The 17,982-nt window shown below is 43.3% G+C and overlaps 3 protein-coding genes across 4 annotated transcripts; all 3 read left to right on the plus strand.

The window, feature by feature from the left end:
- Positions 1-1,180: 1,180 nt before the first annotated feature.
- LOC115566240 (inositol-3-phosphate synthase 1-A) lies at positions 1,181-9,191 on the plus strand. Its single transcript, XM_030392023.1, has 11 exons — positions 1,181-1,378; positions 1,748-1,872; positions 1,961-2,122; positions 3,787-3,916; positions 4,214-4,407; positions 4,750-4,899; positions 5,494-5,709; positions 6,262-6,426; positions 6,509-6,622; positions 7,373-7,590; positions 7,859-9,191. The coding sequence occupies exons 2-11, from the start codon at positions 1,759-1,761 to the stop codon at positions 8,052-8,054; spliced, it is 1,659 nt and encodes a 552-aa protein (XP_030247883.1). The 5' UTR covers positions 1,181-1,378; positions 1,748-1,758; the 3' UTR covers positions 8,055-9,191.
- A 958-nt stretch (positions 9,192-10,149) lies between these two features.
- On the plus strand, positions 10,150-12,249 carry tpgs1 (tubulin polyglutamylase complex subunit 1). 2 transcript variants are annotated; one of them, XM_030443185.1, is made up of 3 exons: positions 10,150-10,501; positions 11,146-11,800; positions 12,075-12,249. In XM_030443185.1, the coding sequence occupies exons 1-2, from the start codon at positions 10,164-10,166 to the stop codon at positions 11,789-11,791; spliced, it is 984 nt and encodes a 327-aa protein (XP_030299045.1). In that variant the 5' UTR covers positions 10,150-10,163; the 3' UTR covers positions 11,792-11,800; positions 12,075-12,249. The 2 variants fall into 2 exon arrangements, with proteins under 2 accessions (XP_030299045.1, XP_030299044.1); XM_030443184.1 differs by having other exon boundaries at positions 11,146-12,249.
- Positions 12,250-13,130: 881 nt separating this feature from the next.
- Positions 13,131-17,443, plus strand: LOC115565812 (protein ANTAGONIST OF LIKE HETEROCHROMATIN PROTEIN 1). Its single transcript, XM_030391347.1, has 4 exons — positions 13,131-13,435; positions 14,391-14,939; positions 15,015-15,175; positions 15,827-17,443. The coding sequence occupies exons 1-4, from the start codon at positions 13,271-13,273 to the stop codon at positions 16,257-16,259; spliced, it is 1,308 nt and encodes a 435-aa protein (XP_030247207.1). The 5' UTR covers positions 13,131-13,270; the 3' UTR covers positions 16,260-17,443.
- The last annotated feature ends 539 nt before the right edge of the window (positions 17,444-17,982 follow it).

Below are 17,982 nucleotides of genomic sequence, written 5' to 3' on the forward strand. Positions count from 1 at the left end.
TCCTTCCAGTTATCAGTTTTATGTTTATTTGCAGACTGTCACTGGAAATGATCTGCATCATGAGTAAACCACCTTTGATTGAATCTGTCTGTGTCTACTTCTTGTCTCACATCTTTTACTTTGTACCACGTATCAAAGGATCAATATGTATAGGCCTATGAGCAGTAAAGAGTGTACCAGCTTTATTCACAAGGGCTTCAAATATCCAACTGAAATGTTATAAGATGAGATGATCAAAGCTTATTATCAAAGTATTATCAAAGCTATAACAGAGCTCTGCAGCTATAATTTGAAGGCATTCACATGCAAAATGGTTGAACATAAGCAATTTTAGGAGACCAAACGTGAAGAGAAATGAACCCACAAAAAGTAGAGTTTGATTTCCTTGGCATATCAATGGCTTTTTGCTTGTTCGGGGGGCTTTTTCCATTAACTCGGGTCTTTATCTAGAGAAGCACATTTGGACCGAGGTCAGGGGTGACCGACTGTCCTGATCAGGAACCCTGTTTGGCTGTCACTGATTGCTTTGTCAGCATGTTGAGGTTGATTGCCATGATGCTTAAAAGCTGTGCAGACTGAAAACAGTGGAGCGCAGAGCCTCAAGCACTGTACTTGCGCGGTCATCTCAAGGCGAAGCAAACTCATTTTGATGATTGTACAAATGTCTTTCATTCAGCGATACAATTCTTTATGTATTTTCTACTGCTAGCAGACATCCTCTGTGATTCTGCAGAAGCAAGAAAATAGCAAGAGCTCTCTGTCAAACTACTATTGTGATTACTGGCATATTTCATATTCACAAAAGGAGATTCTTTAAAAAAGTGCTGTGGCATGCACGAAGGACTTTAAAATCTTATTTGAAATCTTTGGCTGTCTGAGTTAATTGAATCATATATTGATTAAACAACCAAATTTAAGTTTAGATTTATACTATAGTTAGTAATGTTGCTTGGGAATACTATATCATAACAATAATAACGATATTTGTATCATATTTAAAGGCTGAATAAAGATTAAAAACTGAATTATAATAGGAATTCTCTAGAATGGAGCATCTTGACGCATCCTCACCATGAGCGCAGCCATTGGCCGCTGCTGCCACGCAGTCCCTTAACCTCTCCATCCTCGCGGTTATGTAACAGAGATGGAGCGCTGTGATTGGCTCGCGAGCTTGCTACGTCGACGGTAGATGCGGATTCAGTCAGTGAGACGGAGGAGCTGTGGACACCAGGCGACACCGGCACATGTAGACAGAAAGGTCTGGAAACCTGCTCTTACGCAACCGAAGAAACATATAAGACCACCGCGGGCTCACCCTCAGATTCGTTTAAGCATCAAGGCAACTGAAAGACATCTTTCCTCCTGAATAGAAAAGAAGGTGAGGCTGTTTCCGGGTTTCATTTTTGTTTAATTTCCGCGCGTCATTCATTTACCGTCACATGTATTTCTCGGTTTTCTAATCGACGTAGATATCTCAAGATGGTCTGACAGGAATAATTTTACAGTTGGGGAGGTTTAAATGGTAATGTGGGGTATTTCTTCGTATCACAACAGAGCATGCCGGTAGCCTGAGCTAGTAGTGACGTGTTGAGGAAATGGCAGCATCACCAGTGCCCTTTCCACACACAGACACGCACACACACACACACACACACACACACACACACACACACACACATACACATGCAAAGGGAGAAGTTGGATATACCCTTCTTGTGTGTGTGTGTCTCTCTCTCTATCTTTGCAGACTCTGCAGCCATGTCTGTGAACATCCATGTCAACAGCCCCAATGTGAGGTACACAGAGACACACATCACTGCCCAGTATTCATACCAGACCACATCAGTGCACAGAGAGGGGAACAACATCACGGTAAGAGGACTTTACTTGCGCTTTAATGTGGGTGCAAGCGTCTGTATGTGTCTCCTGTTGGGTAATCTTTGCTCCATGTTGGACACAGCTGAGCCCCCGCACCACCGAGATGACATTCCGCACTGAGAGGACGGTGCCCCGGCTGGGTGTGATGCTGGCGGGCTGGGGAGGCAACAACGGAACCACAGTGACGGCAGCAGTGCTGGCCAACAAGTTGGGTCTGACCTGGAGGACCAAGACTGGACTAAAGGTGAGGGGAGTGATCATTGCTGTACTCGAGATTGGAGCCCGATGTACACAAACGATTGGCTGATCTTATCAGCCGATATTGACCTAACACAGATATATCAGTATAGATTTATTTTAAAGATAAGACAGATGGAATGGATGCTTGGGAGATTTTATAACAATAAACAAGAATTCTCAGGTTCTCAGGTATCTGTACTTTACTTGAGTATGTATTTGTCTGACAACCTTTTACCTTTACTACATTTACTGCACAAATTTTAACACAAATATCTGTAATGGTCCCACGCCGATATAAGATATAATCGAATATCCCAGTATTTGCCATGTTATGCAATAGTATACACAAAATCGAATATCGAACAGCTGTGTGAGTCTTCACCTGAGAGGAACCGCTCGGACTGTAGTCAAACATTACACTTTGATTATCACAGTGATATTACTCACACTGCTGGCCTGTTAAAGTTTTAGAGGGAAGAGAACCAGTCTGACTGGATGCACCTAATATTTGAGTCTACTCCGTCATGCTTGCAATTCACTCTTTGCGCTGATGTTCTAATTTGTTGTATGTGTTGTTGCAAAGGGATGAGTCAAGAGGTGACTCACACATTACCCTCTCAACAGGCTTGCTAGTTTAGTTTAAATGTATTTGAGGGGAATTATCGCTAATTTTTATTTTTGCGTCATTGCATGCCGCCTTCACAACATCACAGGACTGATTTCAACCCGCTGGTGCACATCACGCAAGGCAGATATGTGAGACGAAATGATGTAAAAGACGTAACAAGACGGAAACAAACAAACAAACAAACACACACACAGGAAGACTGGAGTGGGTAGAAAAGGTGTGTTAGTATCTGCAGAGACCCTGCTGCCCTCTGCACGGATGTTCCTATTTACTCAGTGTGTTGCTGCTCTTCCAACCTGAAATATCAATATTTGACATCCTGGGAATGAGACTCAACAATCAACTGTCTTTCCGGTGCATTTACAAACAACTCGGACAAATCTTACTGCTTCTAAGTAACAGTCTTTGAATTATATTCATATGACATGAGGTTCAGTTTGCACAGAAATCGCCGGTAGACATGTCCTTCAGAGGGATTCTTTCTTACTTTAACTTGAGTAAAGGAGTGGAATCAGTACTTCAACTCGCACACAAGTATCTGTACTTCAAACTCTATATTCTGAATGAAGTCTTTATAACTGCACTGTAATAGGATGTGAGTGCCTCGAGGGACTAATAAAGAACCTTCTTGCCCTACTTCATTAAGATAGCCCACTGTATGTCCCATGATGCTCTGGTAGAGACCCATTATAAGCTGGTTATGCTGACATGTTCAGTAGAGTGTTAAGAGCTTTTAACTGTCTGGTCTCTGGGATTTCCCCTTATATGGGCGTACATTCTGACCGCTGTGAGCTGGTTCCTGTGATTTCCATTTTGACCGTCTTTCACGTGATTTTAATAGTCTTGCAATAAACCTTAAAGCATGAGTTCACCCAAAAATGGAAATTCTATCGTTACCCTGAAAGTGCTGCAGGTGCAGATACCTTGTCGCTCACACTAGTCTAATCTCCTCACTGACCTCTCCTGGCAACTCATGAATAGGGAATGAAATCACAGTGCTAATCTCTCTTTTCTCTTCTTTCTCTCCCACATTCCCACAGAAAGCAAACTACTTCGGCTCCCTCCTGCAGGCGTCTACAGTTTGTCTGGGGACAGGGCTCGAGGGCGACGTCAACGTGCCCTTCCGTGACCTCCTTCCCATGGTGCACCCTAATGATATCATCTTCGACGGTACGGATGATCGCAGATAGTCAAGGACTAACCTCTGACTCAGAAAAGCAGAAATGTGTGCATGTGAGAGGGCGAGTGAGGTAACGGCAGGGAAATCTGACCCCGGGGCAGCTTCATGGTGCACATCAAGGGTCGAAAATGGTCAGAGATGTGCACTTACAGTCTTCATAGTTACATCATAAGAGAAGCGTTTCAAAGGCAAACTATTTATGGAGCTGCTTCAGCCTCTGCTATTTTTAGATATAGAAAATGAGAGGTATCTAGGGACGCTGGTTTAAGTGTGTTCGTGTTTTTCAGGCTGGGATATCTCCTCAATGGATCTTGGCAGAGCGATGGAGAGAGCTCAGGTGTTTGACTGGTCATTACAAGAGCAACTGCGACCGCACATGAGCCGATTGAAACCCAGACCTTCCATTTACATCCCAGAATTCATTGCTGCGAACCAAGAGAGTCGGGCAGACAACGTTCTCACTGGGACCATGGCAGAGCAGGTAATGAAACATCACGATCGGTTTATTTGCAGTCATGATCGATAATTCAACTCCTAATTTTGATTTTAGTTAGCTCCATCTCACTATTGGTATTTTCACGTAGCGTAGATCTGCAGGCCAATGATGTCATGATGTTTGGAAACCAAGAATAGAGGACTTAAAACACTGCAACCTCTTCGATTCGCCTGAAAAGTGAATTATAGATGGCTCACCGAAGATTTTTAGACATTTAATTGCAGAATTCTTTCACATTATATCTTAACGTCTCTTCTCCAGCCATGTTTTCCACTAAAATTGTGTTGTTTCATATGCAATTTTTTAATCCGACTGAATGTTTTCCAGGTGGAGCAGATCAGAGCTGACATACGGGACTTCCGTCAGTCGAGCGGTGTGGACAAAGTCATCGTTCTGTGGACCGCCAACACTGAGCGCTTCTGTGATATCGTACCAGGGGTCAACGACACTGCAAATAATCTGCTAGCTGCAATCCAGGTGAGAGTTTCAAGACTTGAGGATTTATAAAAAACATACTCTGAAGTGCACAAAACCTTCAGTAGAGATCCAGTATGAAAGGCTTTAGCAGTCATGGGAACCAACCTAAATTGTGTCGGTGGCTGCTGGTCATGAATCACCCAATCGACTTTAATTTCCTCCTAATGCCGAGGACCAAACAGTAATCCTCCATCACATTTAGTGATTAATAAAGCTTAGAGGATGAAAAGATTAGTTCTCCCAACACTTCACTGTGGATTTGTGGATGAAATGCAATAATGAGCAGCCATTCCTTTTTTATATCAGATCAGGGGAAGAAAATTATGATCTGCCCCTCATGAGTGAGTTTTTATTTTATCTCCTGTCTTCGGCATGCTTGTACCGCTGTCAGCAAAGATAATAGTCTATTTCACAGACTCATGATCTTCAGCAAATAGCTCAATTTCAGATAGACATGAAGTCGACAAGAGTTGTGCTACAGAGATGATGTGAGGAGAGTCTCTGGGGGGGAAATGCAGCCTTGTGAGTCAAGCTTTCTTCCTGAGTTTAATGGTATGATACACTCAGTAACTGTGATTATCTCCTTTCCATTAGGCAGGAGCAGAGGTGTCTCCCTCCACTCTGTTTGCAGTGGCAAGTATACTGGAGGGCTGCGCCTACATCAACGGCTCCCCGCAGAACACTTTTGTACCAGGCGCCGTAGAGCTGGCGGTGCAGAAAGGCGTGTTCATCGGAGGAGATGACTTCAAATCGGGTCAGACCAAGATCAAGTCTGTGCTGGTGGACTTTCTTGTCAGCGCAGGTATCAAGGTGAGAGAAGGGATGCAAGGATAGAAGAAGAAGACTGACTCCAGACTAACTTTTCATAATCGCTGCACTGGTGTGTGAATAATACCTTTTTAATTAAATTTGTTTACTCAGAAAATTGTAAAAGAAGCTCATCATAATTTCCCAGAGCCCAAAGTGACTTAATTAAATAACTTTTGTCCAGTGTAGATTCCAAAGACTTCCCTTTTACTTTCACAAATGACAAAGAAAAGCAGAGTCCTTCTCCGGTTTGGAATAACTCCAGTCTGTGCCACGTTCACTGTCCTCCTTGTTTGTTTGTGTTGCCTTCATGCGAAATGTCCTACCTGCGTCCGTGCCACGCAGAAGAATGCAAAGTGTTATCCAAATTAAAATACAGCTGTAAAGAGATTGAATGCATGACATGACAGGTGTATTTTCTGTCATCACACAACATGAATTGTCACATCTCACAGCCCTGATCTACAACACCGCACAACACCACAGCTATAAACTTACAGAGCCATGTATTCTCCGAACAAAGAGATTTTAATAAGCTCCTCTCCTCCTCGACAGCCCACCTCCATCGTCAGCTACAATCACCTCGGCAACAACGACGGGAAGAACCTGTCGGCTCCTCAGCAGTTCCGCTCCAAAGAGATTTCCAAGAGCAACGTGGTGGATGACATGGTCCAGTCAAACCCCATATTGTACCAGCCGGGAGAGAAACCTGACCACTGTGTGAGTGACGCAGAAAGATAATGAGCCCCCAGAAAAAAAACAATCGATGTGACTTATTAACTGTCTCTGCGTGTCATTTCAGGTGGTGATTAAGTACGTCCCCTATGTGGGAGACAGCAAGCGTGCCATGGATGAATACACGTCTGAAATAATGATGGGAGGCACCAACACTATCGCACTGCACAACACTTGTGAGGTCAGTGTTTCTGTAACACCTGAAACTGAAAAAGGCAAATTAAGCAAGTTGGAACAATCTCCAATGTGAGCTTTTACTCTGCTAATTGCTGTCTAAACACAACGTTCAGAGCTACTCTGTATCTGAGTGCAGCGGCGGAGGACGAGGCTCGGGAGTGCGGCAGCTTACTGTTAATCCCTCTTAACAAGTCTTGGAGCTAATTTAAAGAGACATCTTCAGGTCATTGACATAGTAATTTTATGTCTCACTGAAATAGCTGCTTTAGCCCGACCACCACCGTTCCTAGGCACCAATTTGCGTCTATTCTTTTAATGATTATACACTTAATCTTTATGTCAAACTACATTAATTAAGATAATGACTCAAGCAGAATGTTTAAAGATGAGGTGATGTATCTCAGCACAGTTTTATTCATGACATTCACCGACTTCCTTCCACACTCTCTGAGGTATCTTATGATGTTTCCCTGGAAATTGTAGGAACAGGCGAACTAATAAAACACACTGCTACCTTTTAGTGAAATTATGGATTTCTCTGGGGTTGGATATTGACAATGTACAAGCCTTTTTTAGACAATAATACAGAAATGTTACATATTATGCTCTGTAAAACCCTTATTTTTGCACAATTTAAAAACGTCTGATTTGACAAGTGCTTATGGAGAGACTGCTATAGGCTGGTCAAACTCCTACATACCTCCACCCTCTGTTACTCCACTATACTCACCTCATCTTTCTGTGTTTTCAACAGGACTCTCTACTAGCCAGCCCGATCATCCTGGACCTGGTGATCCTGACAGAGCTCTGCCAGCGCGTGACAGTCCGGCCCCAGGGGGAGCAGGACTTCCAGTCTTTCCACAGCGTCTTGGCACTGCTCTCTTTCCTCTGCAAGGCCCCTCTGGTCCCATCAGGGACCCCGATCGTGAATGCCTTTTTCCGCCAGAGGGCTTGCATAGAAAACATATTGAGGTATGGATAAGACCGCGGTTTCTTAACCTTAAAAGTGCTTGCTCATGCTCGGGACAAGATGATCTCCAAAAGCCCCTCCAGCAGATTATTTGAAGGGTTAAAGGGCCTTTTTGGGTCACTTTCTCTGCCAGTTTTGAGAGGAAGTCTCTGTATGTTCAGCTTATCCTACTTTTGCAGCTTAATATGAATCTATTTATGGCTTTAGGCTTCAAGATGTTAAATTCTTGTATCATTGGGTAACAGCAGTCTCACTCTTTGTCTTTTTCAGAGCGTGTCTCGGGCTGCCTCCTCAGAACCACATGCTGCTGGAGCACAAGCTGGAGAGAAACTTCCTGCCCCCACATACAGCCTACACCAACGGCAACGTGGTCGCCTTGAAAAAAATTGCCCATACCAACGGGAACCATATACCTTTAACAAACGGCTTCTCTGCACATGGCGACAGTGCAGCACATGCGATATGAGTGCAAATACAACACGACAGCCCAAGATAGAACTGAAAGAAACACGGTTATACACTCTGAAACCTTGCATAAGAAGACCAAGGGCCCTCATTGATCAAGCAATCAATTCGAAACAAACATTTAGGCAACACTAGTTGGTAGATTCAACTTGATTTTATGGGAGAAGAATTTTAAAATCAGAAGTATTTACCGAGTCTCAGCCTATTAACGAACGGTCTGGTGCTGAAACATTTGCATATCATTATGTCCACTAGAGCTACTGAGCTTTATAAAAGGCCCCTCGACTGCAATAATCAGAGTCTCCACACAGCATCACATTGTTGAAGGCAGGCAGCTTTGTTGAAATATGTCTTACAGAGTTTGTAAATCCAGAATGAGTCATGTATTGAACATTTTGATAAGTAAATTCAGATTTAAGGGTTTTTTTCCTTCATGTTGCTTGTATATTTATGTCCTTGTTCAGATAGTTTTCTGTGTGTCATACAAACGTAAAATACAGTTAGAAATAGGTCAAGAAAAGATATTAAGCAAGAAAATGGGATATTCATCTTGCTGTCTGTGAAAACTTAATACTACTGTATTTGTTGTTTGAATATACTGTACTGCTTAATGAGTGAGGGGCAGCTTCTAAACTTACTGTAACTTTTGTTGTTGTATTTCACTGCCTTTCTGTAGTCGTTCAAAAGTTTTTTGTGTGAAGCTTTCTGCCAGAAAATATGGATACAGTTACTACTATTTTATTAAAGTTTAACATGGGCTATTTATATACTGTAAACGTTAAAATATTGTTTGTAACTAAACAAACCTGAGGAGTTAATCATCGTGTGTGTCATCTCTCCAGTTCAAATATGCTTTAGTTGTGTGGATTAAACGGTGATACAAAAGCAAATATATAATACACCATCTTACAAACATGGTAATGAGAAACACTTTATGATAAAACCAACATCGTTGAATTAATTGCTGATATAATCAAATTAGTCTCTCCTTTGTGTGCAAATATTACACCTCAGTACTTTATGACTCAAGTTTCTTTATGACACAACTTCCTGAATGTCTGGTCATTTGATTTTGTCTTATCTGTTCTTTGATAGTTCCTGATCAACATTTAAAAAATAAAGTGTTGTAAAAAAAGTACTTGAGTTGAAGTTTCAAAGTATCTGAACTTAAGTATCAAAAGTAAAAGTGAATTATATATATATATATATATATATATATATATATATATATATATATATATATATATATATATATATATATATATATATATATATATCTACGTGTATATTTACTGCATACTATGGGTAGACCAACAGTATTTTTTGAATTGGCAATAAATTTAAATAATTTCAAAATACACTGCTGTGGCTGTGATGCAGCATGTTATCTGCAGAGTAACTTGTAACTAAAGTTATTAAACAAATGTAATGGAGAAAGAAGTACAATATTGGCCTCCAAACTGTAGTGTAGCGGAAGTATATGTAACACATACTGTACTTAAATGGTACAACTACCTCAAACGTGTATTTAAGTGGGACTACAGTATTTGAGTAAATATACTTTTTGTTACATTCAGGGACTTAAAAAATGCATATTTAGACTGGATTGTATCGAGGCAAAGATCTGCTGTGTTATGCTGCCATTATCAATAAATGGTAAATTTATAGTTTATAGTTAATAGTAGTTATTGGACTTTTCACAAACAACACAATTCTTTATAAACCATTTATGCAGCAATTATAAAGGTTCATAAACCCACAGATACTGTGTACAGTACTAAGTAACCATTAACTAAATATTATGAATGTCATCTGCAACTTTTCAATAACTGTAAATGCTTAATAAATGACTGAGAGCATTTTATTGTTTGTTGAAAATGAAATAAATAACAAATAATTAACTAGGATTATTATGAAGCTATACGTGTGAGGTATTGCTAGTTATAAATTAATTAATAATCAATTAATTAACTAATATTTAATTTACATCGGTTTTATATTAAATAAAACCGATGTAAATTAAATATAAATAAATAAATACAAAACAAAAACTTCCTTTCTACAGACCAGCGTTACGTCACTTCCGCTAACATCGCGTCATCACTCAGCAATGGCGGACAAGGAGAAGCGCCGGTCCGGGGCAACTCCTCCAGGGATGCCCGAGGGCAAAGCCACCAAGTCGGACAGCGACAGGGAGTTTCTGTCGCAGGCCGGGGTGGGAGAGCTGCTTCGCGGCGCCATCCTGAAGATGGTGGAGGCCCGGTCCGACGATCCCATCGGCTTCCTGGCCGACCACTTCTGCCACCTCGCCTCCGTGACAGAGAGCGGCACAGCTGGAGGCGGTGACGGAGTCCAGCTGAGCAACGGGACGATGAGCGCAGGAGCGCAGGAGCAGCAGCATCTCAACCGGGCGCTGTGGCACCTGCGGCTGGCGCACCACTCCCAGAGGTCCGGGCGAAATATCACTGTTCTATAATGAAGCGAGGAAATTAGTTCCACCTTCTCAAGTCTTCTTTTAAAGGACGACATAGTAGACATTCGCAGCAAAACTGATGCCTCAGATTTTCTGAAGGACTGAAAAGTCAGTCCGACATATTTTCTTTATGACCTTTAGAGGCATGTAGGCATGAAAGTGACGTTAATTTTAAAGGGTAAATTCGTGCAAAAATGAAAGCTCAGTCATCTACTTGCTTGCTGATTTGCTTACTGATAAATGCAACTCTATGGCAACTTTCTTCTTCTCCCTCTAAGAACAGTGTCGCTGTGACTCAGACATCCATATTTGATCAAACTAAACGACTGAAAGATAGAACATGGTGATGAAATATACATTATAGGCCCACCTCTGTTAAAAACAATGATTCTGCCGGGATTGAAAATGAATCATGGTGTTCTGCTAGTTTGCAGACTTCATTGAAAAACTGCCCTGTCATCCTCCCTCTGATTATTGATCATTGACCTCCTGCCAATAGTACAGTGAAGTCGGCTATTTAGCTACCACTGAATCAGACATTAAAGCTGTGAAAGCCTTTCCTTCAAACTGCCAGAGACAACCTAATAACTTGCTTCCTTCTTTCCTGTTTTAAACCCAGATCCGCCTTCAGCAACAACGTCCGTGTGGCCTACGACCTTTTGAACCTCAACGGGCCCCGTACATGCACGGTTGAGGTCCCTGAGGGCCTTGACGGCTCCTGCGCCGACAGCCCGACAGGAGGAGGAGTGAGAGGAGGCCTCTACACACATACTCTGCAGTGCCTGTGCAGCGAGGGTGGGGTCCCTGCCTCCACTTCGGCCCCGCTCCTCCGACGCCTCCATTGCCAGGACCACGAGGCCGTCCCTCACGACGTCTTCCGTCATGGCGTGCTCACGTGCGCAGTTTTCTCTGACTACATCCGGCAGGCTCAGAGGCTTTACGCTGAGGTGTGCTGCCCGGACGAAGGGCCGGCCTCGCAGGCGCTGTGCCTGGCCGTGCTGGGGACCTTAAAGGAAGCCCTGGAGACTTCTCAAGGCTGCGATGGAAACTGCTGTGCAAATGCTAATACGAAAGCTGCTTCCTGTCTGGAGGCCAACACGAAGGCCATCCGCTACCTGGAGGCCAGTGCCACGATCTCGCCGTACAAGCTGGCTCAGGCCATAGCTGGAGCACAGACGTGTGGGCCGGTCGGCGACATGGACGCTAAGGAGTTTGAGAACGCAGCGGCGGAGCTCTTCATCACGCGGGTGAAAGTCGTGTCCTAGGTCTCCTGTGTGTTTTCTCATAATTTATGAATGTGCAGCAATCTAGAGTCTGCTGTAGAGGAAACGACGACCCTGTGTGTCCCTCCTCTGACCTCTCATCTACCCCTGAAGAGGAAAGCAAGAAACAATAAGGCAAAACACTCCCAGATACACTAAACCCAATAACTCCAGTATTTGGAAGATCAACACTAACTGTTTAAACGTGTTTATTGTCTGTCGTTCAACTTCTCAAAGTGGAACGGATGTTACTGATCGAGGAGCTTCTGTGTTGTGTTGACAGTCGGCTCCTCTCTCCGACTAAATGTGCTCCTGGGGACCCTCCGCCTGTTTATCCCCACAGCCTCCATTATTGTTTAACCATTGCCTAGAAACGAAATGTTCATCACTCTGTACTGATCTGCATAGTTCAAATCCACTGAACCAACCCTGTAATAAATTCTCCTTTCTTTAACCCATCACTTTCACGTTTTCTTTAGAGAGATGTTGATTAAACTCGTGTTGTTTGTGATGCATTTATATTTAATAATGTCAGACCTGAATTGGAGGTAGACGAGTCAGATTAACTTTTTTTTGTCATTGGATTTTGAAGTAATGTGCACATGTGTCTGTTTTGGTCTCCACTCTGTTCCCCAACTCGTCCTTAGCCGTGCCCGTCTGCAGTTTGGTGTTGAGCAGGTTGTATAGATTGGAATTGGAAGTTCAATTTTTTAAAAGCTCATGAGCTCTCCAGAAATCTGCATGTGAATTAATATGCGCGAGCACTAGTCACGGCACAGTGAGAAGATTGTGCAGAACTGTATCTACTCAAGAAAGAAGACTTCAGAGAGCCTTAAAGGGGGCAAAGTATTAAAGAGGATATTTATATCACGTAAGATAAATTAAATCTGAAATTATTCCTAGATGTCAAGGCTAAAAGTGGTTTAAAAAGGTTTAAATGGTGGTGAAGCAAGTCATCTGCATAGAATTAAAATGTAATAAGTAAAAGACAGGTGTTCAACAATTAAGTGCTCAGTCTGGCAGCACAGGAGACAGTTCAGTTCAGTTCAACATTTGGTACGAGGAAAACAAACAGTCTTACAAATGACAAATAATGGCCCATTTCAGAATAATGTTTCCAGCGTAATTATTTCTGCTGACTATAGAACAAAAACCTCATAATTAATTTCTCATATTTTGTATATAAGCCTATATATCTGCAAATGATCTATGTTTAATGTTAGACAAAACAAAACAAAAAATAAAGTGTAAGTATAAAGGAACTCAAAATGGACATACTCGTCTCGGCCACTAGGTGGCAGCACCACTCTGGTAGTTAAACAAACACAAACAGGAAGAAAGCGGAAGTGCAGCACAGCAGCTGACTGCATCCTCTTTAAATGACAGTCCAGCAGCAGTGACACCTCAGCTGCTTCTGTAAACATCACCTCCATCACCATAACTTCATGTCTCGCCTCCTGCCTCCCGGCTGAACTCGTCAAAATGGAGGACGAGGAGCAGCTGCGCTCCTTCATGTTCCTCATGACCTACCTGCTGCTGAAGAGGAGGAGGGACGTCACCAGCGCCGACGCTCAGAGGCGCAGCGAGATCCAACGGCGCATCAGACACCGACAGTACTTCTTCCAGAGGCAGAGGAGGATGCTCATGGTCAGTCACCTCTGTCTACCTCTGTGCCCCACAGCACATATAACTCCTGCTGGACTTCACTTTATATAACATAGGAGTGGAAGAAGTGCAAAGTGTAGCTTCTTTGTTATAATAATTATAATAATTCTTTATTTATATAGCAGCTTTATAAAAGGATTTGACAAACAAGCAATAGCAGGAAACTCAGGAAGACAATAGAACAGAATAAACACTCAGCAGCCAAACACAAGGAGGCCAGTCAAAAACACAAAAAGACAATATTAGACATTACAAGTAAAAGGCGACATCTAATGCATGTCTGTCCGTCCCGTGAGAGGGATCCCTCCTCTGTGGCTCTTCCTGCGGCTTCTTCCATCTACGTTATTTTGTTTTTTCCTCAACATGGCAAGTTTTTCCTCACTGGAATGGAGGGTCTAAAGACAGGAGGATGTCGTTCACTGTACAGATCGTAAAGCCCATTGAGGCAATGTGATTGTGATTTTGGGGCTGTATAAATAAGACGGATGGGATTTGATTTGTAAAAGGAAATAAGAGCGATGAAACGGGAAAGGTCACAGAAAAAGAAAGAGACTGGCAAAAACAGAGATAAATAAAAGAATAAAGCCAATAGAGGACGAGAGGAAGACGTCGTCACATCAGAGGAAGTAAGAACCGATCAAGGGCAACAAAAAGAATATTATAAGTTAAAAATAAACAAATAAAAGCAGTAAAGGACGGTAAGAATGAAAACATCACAACAGGAATTGAGCATTCAAATCTTCGAAAGGTACATGTGTGGATATAATATTTAGCTTTAAGTATAAGAAAAGTTATCAGGTGTCATTTGTCTTTATTTCTTGCTGTATTGAAAGAAAATGGCAAACAAACTAACTAAATAAACATTAAAGAGAAATGAAAATGTCAGAAGTAGACTGTGTGCTTTTAACAACTTTTTCCTTGCTACTCTTCTCTCCAGATGATGATCGCAGGAGGGATCCGCTCCAACGTCCGCATCCGCACGCGACCCTGGACCACCACTCCGAGCACCGACTGGTGGGAGCGCGTCGTGATGACTGAATTCCAGCCGTCCGATTGGCTGGACAAGTTCCGCATGAGCCGGGAGACGTTCTTCTACCTCTGCGAGAAGCTGAGGCCCCGCCTGGCCCGCCAGGACACCAGCTTCCGCCTGGCGCTGCCGGTGGAGAAGCGCGTGGCGGTGGCTCTGTGGCGCCTGGCGTCCAACATCGAGTACCGCACCATCAGCACGCTGTTCGGTGTGGGGAAGTCCACAGTGTGCAGGTGCGTCAGGGACATGTGTCACGCCATCGTGGCCCTCCTCAGCTCCACCTACCTGCGCTCCCCTAATGAGCAGGAGCTGGAGGATTCTGCCCAGCTCTTCCTGTCCCACTGGGGGTTCCCACACTGTGTCGCTGCACTCACCACACTCCACACAGCGATCATCACGCCATCCAACAACGCGTCCGACTACGCCAACCCTGCTGGCTGGCTCTCAGTGCTGTCTCAGGTAGAGGTGCCGCTCGCTAGTTGACCTCCATCAGATTTGGACTCCTCTCCTCTTACCTTCTCTTGTGGGTTTCAGGTGGCGGTCAGCGGACGGGGACAGTTCTGGGATGTGTGTGCCAGCTTCCCAGGTGGGACCGACCCGGCTGACATCTTTCAGAACTCATCGCTGTGGGCCACAGCTGCAGAGGGGGGACTGTCCCCGGCTCACCCACCTGTCTTCATGGGGAATCCGCTCAGGTAAAGTCAAATCCAACAGCATGGTGTACGTCACATTTTTTTTTAAAGGATTGTATAGCAAATTTCAATCTTTGAAGACATTTTTTTTTCTTATTTTCCTGCTCTGTCTTTGTTGTCATCTGTCCACCTTCCACTCCAACTGAGCTTTTCGCCAGATACGTCTCTGTAAAGATGTATCCACAGCAGTCTCTGAATTCCAGTTGTTTGAGTTCCACTTCTTTTATTTGATTTAGCCAGGAGCAGCCTTAAATCCAAGCCTTCTTCTTTATTCCTACTGGTTGGGTTGGATGGTTGAAAGATGCTGTGGGCTCAAAAAAAGTCCAGTGCTCTCGATCCAAAACCTGCATTTTTTTCTCTGATACTGAGGAATTTATTTCTGTAATAGTCAATAATTGTTTCAGCAACAAAGCTGAAAAAAATTATTCTTAATTACAAAAACATGAAATTTGGTTTGTATATCACAGTATTACATCTATATATTGTTTTTTGTAGTTATTAGACTTTGTTGGCCTGGTTGCGGTTCTGTTTGACCGATTTAAACCCAGGATAATGATGCAAAGAGTCGAGGCATTTTAGAAAGCTTACTGTTTTGTATGGAAAGTGTAATTATTGGTCAAATATAACCGACTGAAACCCATCTGTTGTGTCTAGGTATGTGCTTCTAGGGGAGCCCTGCTACCCTCTCCAGAGCTGGCTAATGAAGGCCTATCCTGAGGAAAAGGGCAGGAGGGCGAGCCACGCCGGACTGGCGGAGCCACAGCGGCTCTTCAACCGGGGGCTCGCCCGAGGGCTGCGCGTGGCCGAGGAGGCGCTGCTGAGGCTGAGGGCGCGCTGGCAGTGCCTGAGCAAGAGGAACGACTGCGGGCTGGACGTGGTGCCCACCATGATTCTAGCTTGCTGCATCCTGCACAACGTGTGCGAGTCCCACGGGGACGACTTCAAGACGGAGTGGCAGGTGGAGGTGTCCGAGGCGGAGAGCCCTCAGCCCGGCCACAAGCTGCTCCTCCCGACCAGCACGGACCAGAGTCATGCTGAGGAGGTCCGACAGCTCTTCTGTGACTATTTCGAACAGCATAATAACTGAAAGACCTTCCAACACATAAAGACTAATGTCACTGAAATCTTTGTAACATCTGTAATGTATGTGACCGTTCGTGTTAAAGGTAAAGTGTGCAGGATTACAGGAAGCTATGAAGTGCTGCAGGGATGATGTGTTTTTGTCGTGTGGCATCCAAATCCAAAACCCACCGGCTTTGAGACAAGAACCAGAACCAGAAGTGCAAAACATGCTCAAGTATTTCTGTCTTTAAGGACTCATTCCTGCAGCACTCTATTGGCAGAAATGGAATATGGTGTTCATAACAATGGGCCTCATTCATGAACAGTTCTTACGAACAGATTTGTTCTTAAGTCCCACTTACGAAGATTTTACGAAGATTGTGGCATTCATGAATTTTTTCTTATCCAGGATCTTAAGGAACCTCTTAAGAACAACTTAAGAAAGAATCTAAGAAGATTCTTAAGAAGATATTGGTGAATGAGGCCCAATGTTTTCACAGGTTTATACTAATGTGTGTTTGTTACCTTACAATGAGCCTTTTATATGTACAGAGGGAGCAGGTCCTCTTCACAAGGTCCGCCATGCTGCAATGCCATTTTCTACAGTAGCCCAGAATGGACAACTCTGTTTAGCAATGGGTATTTCATCTGTTACAATCTGCCACCTCGCAGCAACTATATCCTACTTATTAGACCTTGAAATTGTGGCAATGTTCGCAGTAATCTCAAAACACTGTTTAATTTAATTGAACCAGACTTATTAAAATAACCTAAATCTGACAATTTAGACCTCAGCCAAAGTCTGAGACGTCATAAAAATCACAGTACATTCATGTGAAAAACGTGTTTGATTTAGGCAGGAACGTGTCTTTGGTGCCACCGTGTGGCCGATCTTCACATAATTCCCCCACTAGCAGGAAAGCAAAATCATCTTTTCCCCATTTTGCCTCCGATTAACTGTGGTTTTCTATTGTGTCATAAGCATCAGAGTCTGAAGGGACTGCTTGTGTGACTAGATACCTTTTTCTAATCATGAAACTGCTCATTTATTGTGGTTTGTATATTTTTATGTGGTGCATCATTGTATAAAGATTCCAGAGTTTTTTTTTAAGTAACCTTGTCGCATATGGTTTCATCTTATCTTTGACCCTGTATTGTAAAGCAGCGGGTAAATGAAGATTTGTTAAGGAATATATTATATACAAAATATTTTTTGTGAGTGCACATCACTGGCTTTAAAAGCTTCTCTGTTGTTATAGGTTGAAATATTTAAAAATCAAGGACCAGTATTAGATATGAAGTATATAAATGAGTAGATGAAGCTGAGATGAGGCAGCTGAGTGTTGATGGAGATGCAGATCCCTCATGTTTTCTGAATGCCAGGCCTCCTCCTCCTCTGCTTCCTGCACTTACTGAATGAGTGTGAGCAGATGTTTACGTGCAGTTGCGCCCCGCGGCCACGAGGTGTCGCTGCCGCCCCGGCGCACGTCCGCCACAGTCGTCGCCAGTCATTTGTCATGTCTGATGCCGCTCGCGTTATTCTGCGGGGGTTATTGATGAAGCGATGGGGATTATCAGCTCCGTGAAATATCTTCCCTGTGTTCGATGACCAGCTGCACTTGGCGACATGTCTTTGCACTAAATTGCGCAGCAGGAGGTGGCTGTTTCCTAGCAGTGCACGCATGCATAATCCTAAAATGAATAAAAACTGAAAATCTATTCATATTGCATCTTCACATCGACCTAAC

This window comes from Sparus aurata, chromosome 16 (assembly GCF_900880675.1).
Source record: "Sparus aurata chromosome 16, fSpaAur1.1, whole genome shotgun sequence".
In the NCBI taxonomy this organism is placed as follows: Eukaryota; Metazoa; Chordata; class Actinopteri; order Spariformes; family Sparidae; genus Sparus; species Sparus aurata.

Excerpts from the sequence above, each read along its gene's own strand:
- tpgs1 (XM_030443184.1), top strand. The coding sequence starts at position 10,164 with ATGGCGGACAAGGAGAAGCGCCGGTCCGGGGCAACTCCTCCAGGGATG. Across the intron at positions 10,502-11,145 it reads CTGGCGCACCACTCCCAGAG|ATCCGCCTTCAGCAACAACG; the intron begins GTCCGGGCGAAA and ends TTTTAAACCCAG.
- LOC115566240 (XM_030392023.1), top strand. The coding sequence starts at position 1,759 with ATGTCTGTGAACATCCATGTCAACAGCCCCAATGTGAGGTACACAGAG. Across the intron at positions 3,917-4,213 it reads TAATGATATCATCTTCGACG|GCTGGGATATCTCCTCAATG; the intron begins GTACGGATGATC and ends CGTGTTTTTCAG. Across the intron at positions 4,900-5,493 it reads ATCTGCTAGCTGCAATCCAG|GCAGGAGCAGAGGTGTCTCC; the intron begins GTGAGAGTTTCA and ends CCTTTCCATTAG.
- LOC115565812 (XM_030391347.1), top strand. The coding sequence starts at position 13,271 with ATGGAGGACGAGGAGCAGCTGCGCTCCTTCATGTTCCTCATGACCTAC. Across the intron at positions 14,940-15,014 it reads GGCTCTCAGTGCTGTCTCAG|GTGGCGGTCAGCGGACGGGG; the intron begins GTAGAGGTGCCG and ends TGTGGGTTTCAG. Across the intron at positions 15,176-15,826 it reads TTCATGGGGAATCCGCTCAG|GTATGTGCTTCTAGGGGAGC; the intron begins GTAAAGTCAAAT and ends TGTTGTGTCTAG.